Source organism: Gallinula chloropus, assembly GCF_964237585.1.
Source record: "Gallinula chloropus genome assembly, chromosome: 5".
NCBI classification, from domain to species: Eukaryota; Metazoa; Chordata; class Aves; order Gruiformes; family Rallidae; genus Gallinula; species Gallinula chloropus.
Window position 1 is genome coordinate 45,631,705 of NC_140090.1, and position 15,081 is coordinate 45,646,785.

General features: G+C 39.8%; 1 protein-coding gene across 4 annotated transcripts in view; it reads right to left on the minus strand.

Moving 5' to 3' along the window:
• The window catches only part of HERC4 (HECT and RLD domain containing E3 ubiquitin protein ligase 4), a gene marked incomplete at its 5' end in the record, with an annotated part of 37,440 nt that overhangs the window by 14,050 nt on the left and 8,309 nt on the right, over positions 1-15,081 (minus strand). For 2 of the 4 annotated variants that reach the window (XM_084265720.1, XM_084265717.1), the window contains 11 exons: positions 372-470; positions 972-995; positions 3,418-3,534; positions 4,641-4,813; positions 5,898-6,087; positions 6,684-6,795; positions 7,320-7,379; positions 7,910-8,034; positions 10,126-10,228; positions 10,600-10,743; positions 11,731-11,861. In XM_084265720.1, the coding sequence (XP_084121846.1) occupies positions 372-470; positions 972-995; positions 3,418-3,534; positions 4,641-4,813; positions 5,898-6,087; positions 6,684-6,795; positions 7,320-7,379; positions 7,910-8,034; positions 10,126-10,228; positions 10,600-10,743; positions 11,731-11,861 (1,278 nt within the window). Of the gene's footprint in view, positions 1-371; positions 471-971; positions 996-3,417; positions 3,535-4,640; positions 4,814-5,897; positions 6,088-6,683; positions 6,796-7,319; positions 7,380-7,909; positions 8,035-10,125; positions 10,229-10,582; positions 10,744-11,730; positions 11,862-15,081 lie in introns of all 4 variants that reach the window. The other 2 variants (XM_084265719.1, XM_084265718.1) reach the window with 2 other exon arrangements.

Here is a 15,081-nt window from a genome sequence, read left to right on the forward strand (position 1 = left end):
GGTGGGGTTGGTTTTGGTTAGGGGTGGCATTTGGTATGGTTTTTTTGGTTGGTTGGTTGTACACCTATACTACGGGTTGTTAACACCTCAGAAATGCCATCCCATTAACAAAAGGGAAAGAAGTTCCTTAGAAATGTATGCAATTATTAATCTAATTTCAGGGAGATCCCAAATCTACTAAGCCACAGCTTCTGTCACACATACATACATATTGCAAGACTAAAACTAGATCCTTCATTCTTACAGAGAGGGGAATACACAGAGTTTAAGAAAACCAACCAACCAACAAATCCAACACCAACAGCAATCCTCCAAGACCCCCAACTAAAAAATAAAATAGAATTCGTAACATTAAAAACTGAGACTCTTACCTGCATCTGTATGACTGCATCTGTTTGTAGGAGAGTTGTCTTTGCCTGGGCATCAAATACAAACGGGTATGTGCAAATTGTAACAGGAATATCTGTTAACTAGAATGAAAAGAATTGTGTCATATCTCTGCTTACTTCAAAACCACAGTCATGTTAAAGAAGCCACTGCAATAGTACTTATTTGATACATCTATTTTACTGGAAACAGACAGGGATCTTTACTTATTGTCAATGCAGGATCAAAGCACCTTAGGAAAATTAAGTAGATTTCCAATTGTTTAGTACTTCAGGGGAAAAAAAAAACAACCCAAAACCATAAACAAAACCACAAAACAACACACAAACACCACCCTCACTTAGAACATTTTAATTTCAGAATTTATTACAGCTAGCAATATCAAAGTAGTCCTTGTTTTCAAAAGCTGCTCAGAATTTGCAATAGAAAGTATTACATATTTCTGCCCCACAAAAGGCTTTTCAGATTACAGTCATGCTAACGTAAAGCTATACTCCCAACAGAACACATCAGACAATCTTTGACACTCATATTTCTGATTTTCTCATATTCTGCAAAAGGAATCAGATTGCAACCAATCTTACCTCAGATAATCCATGGTTGACATCCTATGACAGCATTTGCACAAAGGTGGCAATAATTAAGATGAAAAAGCAGCATTAGTGTCTGCATTAATTATTCATCTCTGATGTAGAATTAAAAATATTTATCAGCAACTTCCCCCCCTAAAAGAATGCTTACAGAGAAATAAGTACCAATCATAAGGATTCTGACTAACCTTACACATACAACCATGCCATTCAACACCCTATACACCAATCTTTTAAAAAAGGACCATTAAGGTATCACATTTTCTTGGAAGTAAAAAATGAAATATTTTTAAATGTTCACTTCTATACAACATATGACATTTGTTTTCACCGACGTATTTTCATTCTCAAATGACTGCACCATGTCAAATTAAATGCAAAATGTATTTACTAAATTTAAAAATACAAAAGAACCCTTTGATTACTTTATACTGAAGTCTTGTGAAGCATTTGGGTCTGTGATCAGATACAAGAGAACTGACTTGAAATTTGAGGCAGACCAATACATATGTCTACATCTGTGTGGAGCCTTCCACAAGCTGCATCAACTGTGCTAGGAAAGCAAAGTTTTCCACCTGGTGCCACATTACCCTCCTTACCCTGCACTGAAAGCTAAGGTCATTTCCACCCAGCAGGAAGAAAACAGAGAAAGAATAAGAGGTAAGGACAAACTAATACGTTTTAGATGTAGACATCCATGGCTCACAAAGTGATGGCCAGAATGCTTTGCTTTCTATTTCTAATTCCTACAGGAAACATCAGATTGGAGTACCCCATTCGTTACAGAGGGACATATGCAATTTTATATTCCTAGTGTATATACCATTGTTTCTTCTCAGCGCCTTTAAGCTGTACCTCAAGAACACCTCTTCAGATCAACAGTTCATTATTTAGTACCTTCAGGTTTTCCCCACTCCTTTTTCTGTTGCTGAAAGAATGTTTTATCCTTCTGAGTTTCTCTCTGAGAAACTCCTTCTGTATTTTCCCTTCCACGTTTTAATTAAGCAAACGGTTTTACCTCGAGTTATGACAATAAAAATTACACTAGCTAAAGAAATCTTGATTATCCCCGGTACAATAGCCAAGTAGGACTTCTTATTTTTAAAGAACCTGGGAGACTGGGCATGAGAAGACCTAAGGTCACTGAATTTCTTTCACTCCTGTAACAACTTTTACCAACATAACTTCTTCTGCTGAACTTGAAACTGCACAAACACATGACAAAATAATGATGATTAAAGGGAAGTTCAGTATCTAGTATTTTCCCAGTAATGTCAAGCTACTGCTCAATCATCCAATTTAATTAAGAAACAGAGCTTAAGACTTCGATTACAAAGCCATTTTCCAGCTCTTCCCATATTCAGTATATTTTCTTCTCTGACCATGACACATAAAATTTGGATTTGTTTAAATCCATGTAAAGCACAGTTGCAGAGGTCATCATCTTTTAAATTCCACCACTTCTGTACCCTTCACCAGCCTACCCTTCTCTATTCCAAGTACACAGCCTGTCTCTAATTCCACAGCCCTGCAATGCTTACCCCTAGCTTCTACACCTCATTCAGTACACCACCCCTCCTGGCTACCGTACCAGCCTACATCACATACCAGCCATTTTTTCAGACAAGCTTGCCTGAAAAGGTCTCTCACAACTGCCCATAAAGAAATGAGTCTGTACACTCCCCAATCTCCTTGCTGCTCTTATTTTACATTAATAATTTAATTATTTAGTAGACATGATCACCTCCTTTGCATTCATAAAATACAGCAAAAGTAGGTCTCCCATGTCTGGGACCTTCCAGGTAGCACTGCAAAAATAATTACACTGAGGTGGCTAGAGAAAGCATATTCACTTACTCAGTATCATTCCAAAGCAAAATCCTGCCTAACTCACTAATTCTCTGCACAGCCATTAATTTACTCCCACGTACCACTCCTGTTTACAGATCCAGGAGTTAATTATCTCTGTTCCTGTTGCTACACTCAAAGTAGAAAACTATGTTAGTTATCTGCCCCCTGGAACTCGTTACTATGCTTCTAGACTTGGTTTTCCAAGACAGCTTTGACTTTCTCATTGACTGAACTTACCTTATGGAGCAATCCAGGTTATTCTAGATGTCTTTCCTACCATGAAGTACAATTTTTCCTAACATTTTTGACAAATTCTTGCTCAAGTGACAGCATCCTAAATCACTTTTTAATGATAGATTAGTATGTTGGACAGTATCTGTCCAAAGAATGATACCCCGCAAGCAGCACACCTAATTTACAATTCTTCCTTAGCTAGTACCTGACAGAAGATGAGTCCGTTAATAATACCTTCACAGATCCCTGATGCCAATGCAAAGTGCCCATATTTAGAGAATCTACAGGCTTCTAAAGAACAAACCAAAACATGGGGGGTGGGAGGAGAACCAAAACAAAACCCTACCCAACTTACCATTCCATATGCCTGCTGCTGGACCCAGTTGATATAGTCATTTCTGATATCTATCAAATCTTGTATCTCGTGAATGTAAAATCTGTCATACTGTATAACTTGTCCTCTTTCATTTACCTACAAAGGTGAAATTTATTAGCACTTAGTATAGTAGTTTTCAGAAGGGCATTTTCTATGTTTTTTTAAGAATTTGATGCATCAGCCACAGATACCCACCCACTCAAAAAACTCTAGAAAAACAATAGTGCATACAGGAATGCAAAATACAATGCTAAAGACATGGGTATGTGGATTATTTAGAATCCCATCAAAAATGCAAAGAAAAGTAAGATTAACTGAGCATACAGCATTGCATGATACAGTGCTGTCACTCTGAAACATCACACGGTCTCACAGGGAGAATGATGAATCTACATCTTCATCTATACAACAGAACAAGTATTTCTTCTGATATCTGCACAAGTTTAACACCTATGATTAAAGAACTGTTGTTTGTTACAGGATTAAAGAACTCTGTGGTTCAGTTTTGCAAAGAACATCCAGAAGGACATTAACAGGCTTGAGAGGTGGGCCTGTGCAAGCCTTATGGAGTTCAACAAGGCCAAGTGAAAGGTCCTGCACATGGATCAGGGCCATCCCAAGCACAAATACAGGTTGGGCAGAGAATGGAGCAAGAGCAGCCCTAAGGAGGAGGACTTGGGGGACGTTGGCTGATGAAGAGCTTGACGTGACTGGTCAATGTGTACTTGAAGCCCAGAAAACCAAACAGCCTGGGCTGCATCAAAAGAAGCATGACCAGTAGGTCAAGGGAGGCAATTCTCTTCCTCTACTCCACTCTCAGGAGACCCCACCTGCAGTACTGCATCTAGCTCTGGGGTCCCCAGGGTGTAGGAGCAAGTCCAGAGCAAGCCACAAAGATGACCAGAGGGCTGGAGCACCTCTCCTGTGAAGACATGCTGAGAGTTGGGTCAGCCTGGAGAAAAGGCGGCCCTGGGGTGCCCTTACAGCAGTCTGCTTGTACCCAAAGGGGCTGCAGGGAAGTTGGAGGGGGACTGTTTACAATGGCACGCAGTGACAGGTCAAGGGGTAATAGCTTTAAGCTGAAGGAGGGGAGATTTCAGTTAGGTATTAGGAAGAAATTCTTCCCTGTGAGGGTGATGAGGCCCTGGCATGCTGATGAAACCAAGCAGTTAAGCATCTGGTTAAAAATTACAAGAACATACTCTGTGCAGGATCTCCAGAACTCTGAAAGCGGTGTGTAGAAAGTTGGTAAGTATTCTTCTTTCAGAATTCGGAATGCCAATCTTGCACAACTTCAAGAGATGGACTACAACATCCTTGTAGAGCTCCACTATCTTGAGGAACAACGGAGGTTCAAGTACAGACCACCAATTTTCTGCCAACAGTGAACACATACTTAGCACTTGTCACTACGACATTACGTGATGCTATCCTTTTAACCAAAAGGCATCTTTTGCTGGAAAGCATTACTTGTCAGTTACCAAAGGTTCCCACCAAAAAAACCACAACCCCACCAGAGCAAGAGTGGTGCACAGACTTTTAAACACCACATTACTCTTTGTATAAACACACCTCTATTCAAATGCTCTATTGTTACACACAAACCTCTATCCAAATGCTCTACTGTTAGATACAAACTCTTTAAATTCTGTTCATCCTGAGTACACAACAGTATCACAAAGTAACTTTTGACATAAAAACAGATGGTTCAAACCTTAAAACCCCAAGCCCCTAGTCCTATGCACAGTGGCAAGTGAAGCAACACCAAAAAAAAAGAATTTACAGTTCAAACAAATAATCAGTTTGCTTTTCTTCACAGCAAATAAGCACTTTACTCTCACCAAAAACTACTGAAAAACATGAGAAATGGGTAACAAGGCAAAATATAATAAAGGAAAAAGAACCTTCTCAAATAGATACCAACTGAGAAGAAATTATTCTGAAGTAATAACTCAAAGCTGAATTTCAGGTGACAGAAGCCACAATAAGAAGGTGCAAGGAAGTAGAATTGAAAAAAATACAGCTATTCTCCGCTGTCTATCTGAAGAGCACAACTTAGGATCAAGGAGAAAACACGAACAGGTCCTTTAGTCAAAACAAAGACAATTTAACATCTGCTCTACAAGGCTTCTGTACATAGCTTAGAAGCTGGTTAGCTGTCTGACCACAAGTAATCAAACCCACTAACTACACAGTTTAATTCTTCCCAAATGGAATCAGTCCAAAAGTTACAATACCAAATGAATTCACATGGATGGCCCATTAACTCACTCAGAAGCAACACAATAGGTGTTTGCTTAGACATCAAGCAATGTTAACCCTTAACTTCCTCAGCAGGGAGTTCTATAGAACTGTAAATACAGAGCAGGTGTTGCTGGGACCTTGTTTTCACTGGTGCAATTTCTACACATTTAATCTGACAATATTTAGTTTTAAAAGTAAAGAATTCAAATTCTTACCCAGAACTTTCAGAGGAGCTTTTTCTAGGTTCAGAATAGCTGCTCCAAAAGGAATAGCTAACGTTGTGAAATTATTTGCATCACTCATCAGTGGGCACTCTGGTAGAGTGAGATACAGCCTCAAAGCTTCAACATCTGGTAAGGAGCTGGTCAATTTGGGAATAAGATTCTTTTCCAAACTAGCTGCCACCTATGCACATCATAAAATACAGTTTGTTCTAATGCAATGGTGAATTCAAACAAATGCCCATCTAGATAAAAAATAATCTAGAAAACAATCAGCAAGAGTTTAAATTAGACTGTTACACACATAGAAAAATGCTGTATATATTATATTAGATACTAGGAAAAAAATTCTTCCCTGTGAGGGCAGTGAGGCCCTGGCACAGGCTGCCCTCTCTGGGCAGCTTCTCTAGCTGTGGCAGCCTCTGGATCCCTAGCAGGGTTCAAGGCCAGGTTGAATGGGGCTTTGGGCACCCCGGGCTGGCAGAGGGTGTCCCTGCCCAAGGCAGAGGGTTGGGACTAATAGGGACATTGAGGTCCCTTCCAACCCAAACCAGTCTATGATTCTGCGATTCTAAGATATTAGAAATTAGAATACAGACACACACAATATACTGTTATGTTACCTAATTGGCACAACATATCAGAGTGTTACATATTTGCAACTGACACATTATTGAGCAAAGAAAGTTATGAAAAGGGTCAGAGCAAGCATAACAATAGTATTTCTGGATAGGCATAACACAGAGAGATAATCCCAGAAGGAAAATACACCAAACAAACCTGTTGCGATATATGAGCGTGGTCAGGCTGTATGAGTTTGTGAAACAGTAGTCTAGCAGCGTTCATATCAACCCCTGAGAAACGAGTGCTGGTTTTGTAATGATCATCATTGCTGCAGCAAGAAAAAAATAATACAGAGAGAAAGACTGAATCCTGTATTCTCAGCAACTCAAGAATTTCTTTCACCATAAGTTTTTATCTCTACTTACTAAGGAATTACAACGTGAAAGATCACAATAACAACCTTCTATTTCTTACCCAACCTTTGAAGCAACTGAAAAAGCAGTAACCTGTAACTGCAAGGCAATTGTGCAAAATCACTAGGATCTGAGCCAGCCTACGCAATGTATTCTGCTGGAGTTAGATACAACCTGTAGCTGAGAAGCACTGAGTTTTGCTGGCTTACATGGTAGCAGCCAGGCAGCACAGGCTTCCAAAGACTGGCAGAAGGCATACTGCTGCATTTGGGCCAGCCAACAAGCTGTATGGCAGTAATGGAGCTATGAGTTTAAGCTGCGGGTATCAGAGTAACAGTCAGATACAGAAGTACCAGGAAGGTTGAAACAAGAGACAGTAGGAAGGCAGCCACATTAATTCTGTTCACAGGAGTACCTGTTTAGAAGCCTGACCACTTACCTCAAAGCCAGGAAGCTCCCATTCAGGCACCCAGCTGAAGAGAATGTTCCATCAATTTCACTGAAAATTTCATGTGAAATAAGTTAGATTTTGTTTCATTTTTATGAATTAGCATTTGCTAATTTGCATGAAGTATATTTAATCCCTAATAAATTACACTGCACACAGGACGGAACTCTGACTTTAACATGACTAATCAACACTAAATAAAACGTCCATTCAAGGCTCCATGCTTACAGCTCAAATCAAAGCAATTTTTGCAATTTGTTCTTTATTTCTTTGCATTCTCCTTTATTAAAGGAAAAACCAATAATCTTTGAGTTTTCTCATATACCTTTACACACGCTGTTATTTTTCTGTGCAACTAGATACTTAATCTTGTACCATCATCATCTAAACTGGGACAGAGATTACAGACTAAAGGATCTAAACTATTTGACAAGCATGACAATAAAAGCACAGCAAAAGCTCTGTGCACAACAAAATCAGTAACTAAAAGCAGCTTTTGCTATTTACGTACAAAACTCCATTAACGTCTAATTCATTAGTAAAATAATGACAGACAACTTTTTTCCTCAACTATCACTTACTTAGCTATCTCTACAGGAAGTCTTCCAGATGGGAAAGTCAGCAATCTTTGAATAAATGTTTCACTCACAGTCCAGATCTGCTTCAAAAAGTCAGGATACCTAAAATCATCTGGTGGCACCATGTTCTAAAGTTTGAAGAAAGTGTAAAGAATCAGGCACATAAAATCGATCTCCAGAAAAATCTGTCTTGTGGTTCAGCTCTTTAACTCTTCACTGACTGACAGCTTGCCTACCCAGGCTATTACTCTGAAATAAGCCCAAAGATAAATTTACTATATCCCAGCAGTTCTGCATTCACTATGGAAGCAGGGCATACACTAGAACCATCTTGATTAGCGTGCTAATTCACATCACAGCTTACTTCATGATAAACTCCTTAAACATACAAGTACTATTCTAGAAGATGAGTGCTAAACAAGTTCTACACGAGAGTAGCAAGCATCTCTTCTCCTTAGTCACTAGGAGCCAGTTAACTCATTGCCAGGCTGTGAACGCACAGAAAAAGAGCCATTCAATATTTTTGGACAGCTGCTGTACCACCCCACCTCCTATCAGACTCCTCTGAGAATGAATCATACTTCTCTGAGCATCTACTGCATCATCAGATGAGCTGCATCGTGATGTGCTACTCATACCAAATGAATTCCAGAAGATTTCAAACAGTAAAGAAAAGCAGAACTGAGATGGGGGTGGAATGGGGTTGAAAGGAGGGATTGCAAACAGCACCAAAAATAAGGTTAAACTAGCAAAAGGAAGCCTGTCTCTCCTGAGGGTGCAGTCTGACAGCATAGCTGACTCAGCGTAACAATGACTAGCTGTTGCCAAAAAGCAGTACTCCTGATCCCAACCAACCAGATCAGGAGGAGAAACCCTCTTGCCAGTTTCCCTTGTGTCCAGTGAAGGGGCATTTAAACCCACAGTGAAACAACTCGAGGAACTGAGCTGCCCAAAAACTAACTTGAGAAAAACAGATTTTAACTAAGACCTCTTAACTGGCATGGATGTGCAAGTCCCAGGAGTACAGTACTTGCATAACTTGGAAAGAACTCAATGCAAATTACCAAACTAAGGAGTACTGGGAAAGATACTTTTGCAGCTATGTTTATCTCTTGCTAATCCATTTTGTGCTGAAGAAGCCACAATAACTGCATTCATAAAGTCTCCAGTTCATCTCAATTAGTCAGAATCTACCTCAGTGATGAGAAAATTGCACACAGGGAAGATTTTAAAACACGAGTTTTCATAGAGAAGCTTTGAGCCTGTATGATTTGTAATTTTTGCAGTCTACACCTGCTAAAACAAGCCTCTCCCAAACATAACACTTACCACAACTCAATCAGAATTAAGAAAAAAAAAATTAAAATCTAGAAAAAATAGGCGATTCTGTAGAACCAGAACAGGCTGTGGGAGCAAAGGGTTGCTGCAAACCTGACCTGCACTCAGTTTTTCTTGACAGCCACTATAGTCTGTATTCCTTTGTGTCCAAACTAGATTTCACCCCTTGAAAACTCTTGCTCTTTCACTAGTCCCTGTTGTGTAATATCTGCTGGGCTATACTGGAAACAGTCCCTACACAAATCCAGTCATCCATCTTTATCTTGGTTTTTCCTCCCAACTCATCCTCTAACAGCATTTCCTTTCCATCATTCTCCCATATTGCCACTTTTACTGTAAAGTGCTTCTAGACTTTCTTCCATACTTGAGTTTAAACAGATAAATTCTTGTCCTTTTAAAGCTTAAGTTTTAAAACTAGCATAAAACTCTATCACATAACAATGTCACCACCTATGGTTTTTAGAGTAAAGCTCCCTTTGTTTCCTCATCATTGTGGTATCCTAATACAGCTACAGAGAAAACAGCACAGTCACGAGTTACTGAGGGTAATGAGCTCAAATATTCAATTACCTTTTCCTTTACGAAAGGAAAAAAGCGCATGAATCCATCACTTGGTGAAAAAGCTTATGCCAGGAAGTCTCAGGAGCACCCTGACAGCTAACACTCAACAACTGGGCCCAAGTCACAGATCACAGAATGCTAGGGGTTGGAAGGGACCTCAAGAGATCATCGAGTCCAACCCCCAAGTCCTCCAACTGCTGAGCTGACTTAATGTTGTGCTTCCACACTGCTCTCACAAACTTTACAACATCATTGTGCACCTTCAGTATGAAAACCTTTTAAATCACTGACAGTCTTTGGAACCAATGTATATCTGTTACCTGAGGATAAAAGTAGTGTGCAAAACTCTGGTCCCCTCCAGAGAAAATTCTCTTCACACAGTAACACTCCTCACTGTCTGCAATAGGAATAAAAAACAAGCAGCTGTGAAAGTGTGCATCTGAGAAATTATTAAGGCACAGCAATGAACATTTAACTAGTAAAACGTTCCTTTGTCACGTAACCTTGCTGAAGCAGATCTTTGCAACACAATAGTTAAGGCCACTTCTAACTGATGCAAATGTTAACAGCTCAAAGTTTTAGCTGTAGTGCTAGCAAAGGGCCTAAACCAACAGCACAAGTAACCACGTATTTCCTACGTGGAGGGAACTGAGCACAGTGAAAACAAACTGTCTGGAAGAAAACTGTTAAAGCCCATATTTAATTGAAGTCTCAAGATTTGTAAAACACTATAAAGGAACAGAAATCCAAGAAGTACACATGCCAGACATTGCTTACCTGTGATTATCGGGCACTGAGTATTATACGGAAGCCAGTTTCCTTTTACTGTGAAGGGACTTTTCCTGTTACTGGTTGTTCCTGTACCTAATTGCCCATTACCTCCGAGTCCAAAAGAATAGATTCTTCCAGACGAAGGAACGAACGCAGTAGTGTGCTGCCTAGGGCAAACAAAATTCAGTAACAAAAACCTAAGCATGTCTAACAGTATGTTAAAGGTCCCATAGTGTCAAACACTCCACTTCTCTATTAGCAATACTCCGGTTTGACTCTAACAGGCAATACACCATTTTCACGGTGTAATAGAGATGGCAGGTTCTGCCTTGAAGCCCTGCTGAGACACAATCTGACCTTTAGAGCACATCTCTAGACGTTCAGAAATTTGAAGTTTGCAGCAGATTGGCTGCATCTCCTTTCTCCTCCCATCCCCTCAACTCCAGATTCCCTCTCTTCTCCCACGAGCCTGGGAAGAACCAGTACTGAATTTATGTAAGCTATTAAAAGGGAATGGGTCCGCCCGGTATCAACCGGTATCAACCCAACTGCTAGAAAGTTAAGTTTAGATCTTCTCTAACCCAAGTACTAAGTCTGCCCATCTATTAAAAAACATGCCTCCCTCATTTTGTCTTTTTAGAATGCAATTCTTTGGGTAAGAGCATTTTCACGTGTGCTGGGAATTTTTCTAGTATCTTGGGTGCTCTTATAACATATGCACTAAAAACCGACTAGGAACTGAGGTGTCACACAGTGCTACAGGTATTTCACAAAACAAGTTGTTTCCAAATTTTACACTTATCCTCAGCAATGCTCACATAACTCCCCAAACAGACTTGTTCTTTAATAGGAAATTGATAAAGTGACAGCAACAAACACCACCTTCAGGCTTCACGTGGATTAGTCACACCTTCAGTCTGGGAAATCAGGGCCTCTCCAATAGCATAACTTCCTTTAGTTCTTCCATTAAATGTTTTTATAAACCCAATAGGGTCTCTAAATATCTTTTGTTAGAGACCATCCTCTCTTCCCTAACCACAAAAGGGAAGAAAAAACCCAAACCCAAACCCAACTTCATATTGCAGTATATATAGAGTTTTACACAAAACAAGTTCCTTACAAGATTCACTGTGCTAGCATAGAACAGAACTTACCTGCCACAAGTGATTTGTGTCACAACACTTCCCATAAGTTCGAAAACTTTCCTTGGGTTTATCTCATGGCTGGTAGAGTTATGACCCAACTGACCATAGCCTCCAGCTCCAAATGTAAAAACCCCACCTTCCTAAACAAAGAAATTCTTTGTGTTAAAATGACAATACATCTCTGAACAAGAAGCTTTAACAGAAATAGGGGGTTAATAAGTCTCCTTGTCTGATGAGCTTGGAACTGCAGGGAAAGGAGAGAAAATACTAACACACAGGAGGGCCCCGAGTCACAGAAGGGCCTCAAGTTAGTTGCAGTTATGAAAACGCTATCAAGTATTACCTTATTCCTGTTAAATTGTGTTCTTGTCATTTCCATATCATTATACAGTAGTCCTGCCATTAACTTGTGTCATTAATAAATAATAATCTTTGGTTTTCCTCTTTTCCAGTTTTCTTGACGAACTACAACAGCATATAAGCTCACGCTATTAGAAAAGTATACTTTGGCTTTTCAACTCTGAACACAAATTTTAAAGCAACTGCTGAACAGGAAGCTGCCCTTCTCAGACAGAGAGTGTGAACTGAAATAGCCAGCTTCATTATTTGAAAGTGCGAGAAAACAGAAAACGTAACACTGTCGTAAGGCAAGTCCATTTTTAAAAGTGTTTTTGATTAGTTTAATCAAGAAATCACTAAAAAAAAGTTTGATGATAGAATGTCACATCAGAAACATTTTCAGAAGTTATAGAACTTACAACAACTATGAAACTTTCCGTTTTCAAATGCTTTGAAACTGTAAAGCTGTTTCTTTCAGTTCTACACTGCATCACACATTTAACTATCATTAAAATGGCAGCATCTACTGAGAAAAACCAACAGCCTCCTCAACTGAATCAGGGTAGCAAACACTGATAGGTTTTTCTGAATTGCAGGACTTGAACTCTTGCACATACACACAGCACTGTCTACAACAGATGTAAGTCAAGATCCCCTCGTTCTGCAAGGCCTATCATGCAAGGAAAAATGGAACCATAAAAGTGGGTGAAATAAATAATTTCTAGAAGCACTCAGAGTAAATTCAGAATCTTAATCGAGTCCATCAGACTGAAAGTGAGTTTGAAGCTAAGTTCCCTACATTAAAATGGGAAAATCATTAAGAACACAAGTTACAGATTTCTTTACATTCTGTGTTTTCCTAGCCTGGCACAACGCACCAACATCAATTTCAGGATGACGAAGCCACCACAGCTTTTTCAGTCAATATCACAGAATACTTAAGGATGCAACGCAATTGTTTGTTAACAGGTTTTTCCGTTCACTGTAGAAAATTAGGTTTGTATAAACAAGAAAAGTACGACCACAATTAGGCAGATGATAGTCTTCAGAGCAACTTTTAATTTGTTACCATGTAAAAATTCAAACTAGCAAATTACAAAACCAATCCATTTTCCAAAAGTAAACACAGATTTTTTTTTTCCTTCAAAGTACTTAAAATAGTAACTTTCAAACCTCTAATGCCTTCTACTACAGTATTCTGAACTCAGATTCAGACACAAAATGGATATTTAGTCACTTGCCCAAATCTTGACTGGCCACAATTGTTTTCTAGTGTTATCAGTAGGAAGCTCAAAATACTCACTGTATCAATTGGTACATTTTTGTTGAGTGATGAAGAAAACAAAACATCAAATTATTAACATACTGATGTATACCTGTGTGCTACCAAAGCACAAAAGGAAAAGAACAGGGGCCAATCGTTTAAAGTAAGACACATACGTACTGTTTCAGCCACCACAGAATAAAGGTACTTTGCACTGCTTGATGCTTGAAGCACATGATTCATCAGTAAAAGGAATATAAGAATGAACACTAGTATTATGCATTGTGTTGCTTGTAAATGTTTCCAAATAAGTTTAAATTTTAAAAATAAGGCACTAAATAATGCTTTCACCCAACAGTTATGCATAAGGCAAGTTGACACTTTTCAGCTGTTTTAATCAATTTCCACCTCTCCGTAAGGACGTGCTACACTGACACAGAATACGTACTTTTTTCCTAAATTTGCCTTGAAATAAATCACATATTCTTCACAGAACCTCAGGCTGTAATACTTACTAGAAGGTTATGTAAATCTTTGATTTCTTCTATTGGTTTGCCAATAGCATGTAAATAGCTGCTGTGCGAGAGCAGTCGGGACACAGGAGTGGGAATATGTGAGAGGAACAACTCTGCAGACGCCAAGGCCCTCTGCAGAAGGAGGGGAAGGAGGTGCTCCAGGCACCAGAGCAGAGATTCCCCTGCAGCCTCTGGAGAAGACCAGAGAAGCAGGCTGTGCCCCTGCAGCACACAGAGGTCCATGGCAGAGCAGATATCCACCTGCAACCCATGGAGGACCCCACTCTAGAGCAGATAGATGCACCCAAAGGAGGCTGTGAACCTGTGGGAAGCCCATGCAGGAGCAAGCTCCTGGCAGGACATGCAGCCCCATGAAGCTATGAGCCCATGCTCGAGCAGGTTTGCTGGCAGGATTTGTGATACAGTGGGGAACGCATGCTGGAGCAGTCTGGTCCTGAAGATCTGCATCCCATGAAAGGCACCCATGCTAGAGCACCTCATGAAGAGCTGCAGCCCGTGGGAAAGACCCATCCTAGAGAAGTTTGTGACTCACACTGGAACAAAGGAAGAAAGCAAGGAGGAAGGAGCAGCAGAGGCAATGTGTGATAAACTGGCCACAAAACTCATTCCCCACTTGCCTGAGAGGGAAGAGGTAGAGAAGCTGGGAGTGAAGCTAAGCCCAGCAAGAAGGGAAGGCTCTGGGAAGGTGTTTTTAATTAAGACTTGAGCTTATTCTTTTATTAACCTACTCTGACTTTTGATTTGCAATAAATTCATTTCCCCAAGTCAAGTCTGTTTTGCCTGTGACAGCAAATGCCAAGTCATTTCCCTGTCCATATCTTGACCCATGAACCTTTTGTTGTATTTTCTCTCTCCTGCCCAGCTGAAGAGGGCAGCAACACAGTGACCTTAGTGGGTATCTGGTGTCCAGCCAGGGTCAAGCCACCACAATAGCAAACAGCAGGTCACTATGAAAACTTTAAAGAGTTACATACAGCAATTCCCCCACCAACATTTCAATTCCATTCAAAATTAACTTGGTCTGAATGGAGAGTACAGCAGTCCTAGAGGTGTTGTAGTCATAAAATCGCTAATCTTGTTGAGATACACTAATGTAAATTTCAATATCTGCAGAATTTTAATAATGCAACATACACTGTCATCATATCAAAAATGCTCTATTTTGTATGCCAAATTTCACCAAATGTAACAAACCTATAAAACCAATGAAAGTTTTCTTGT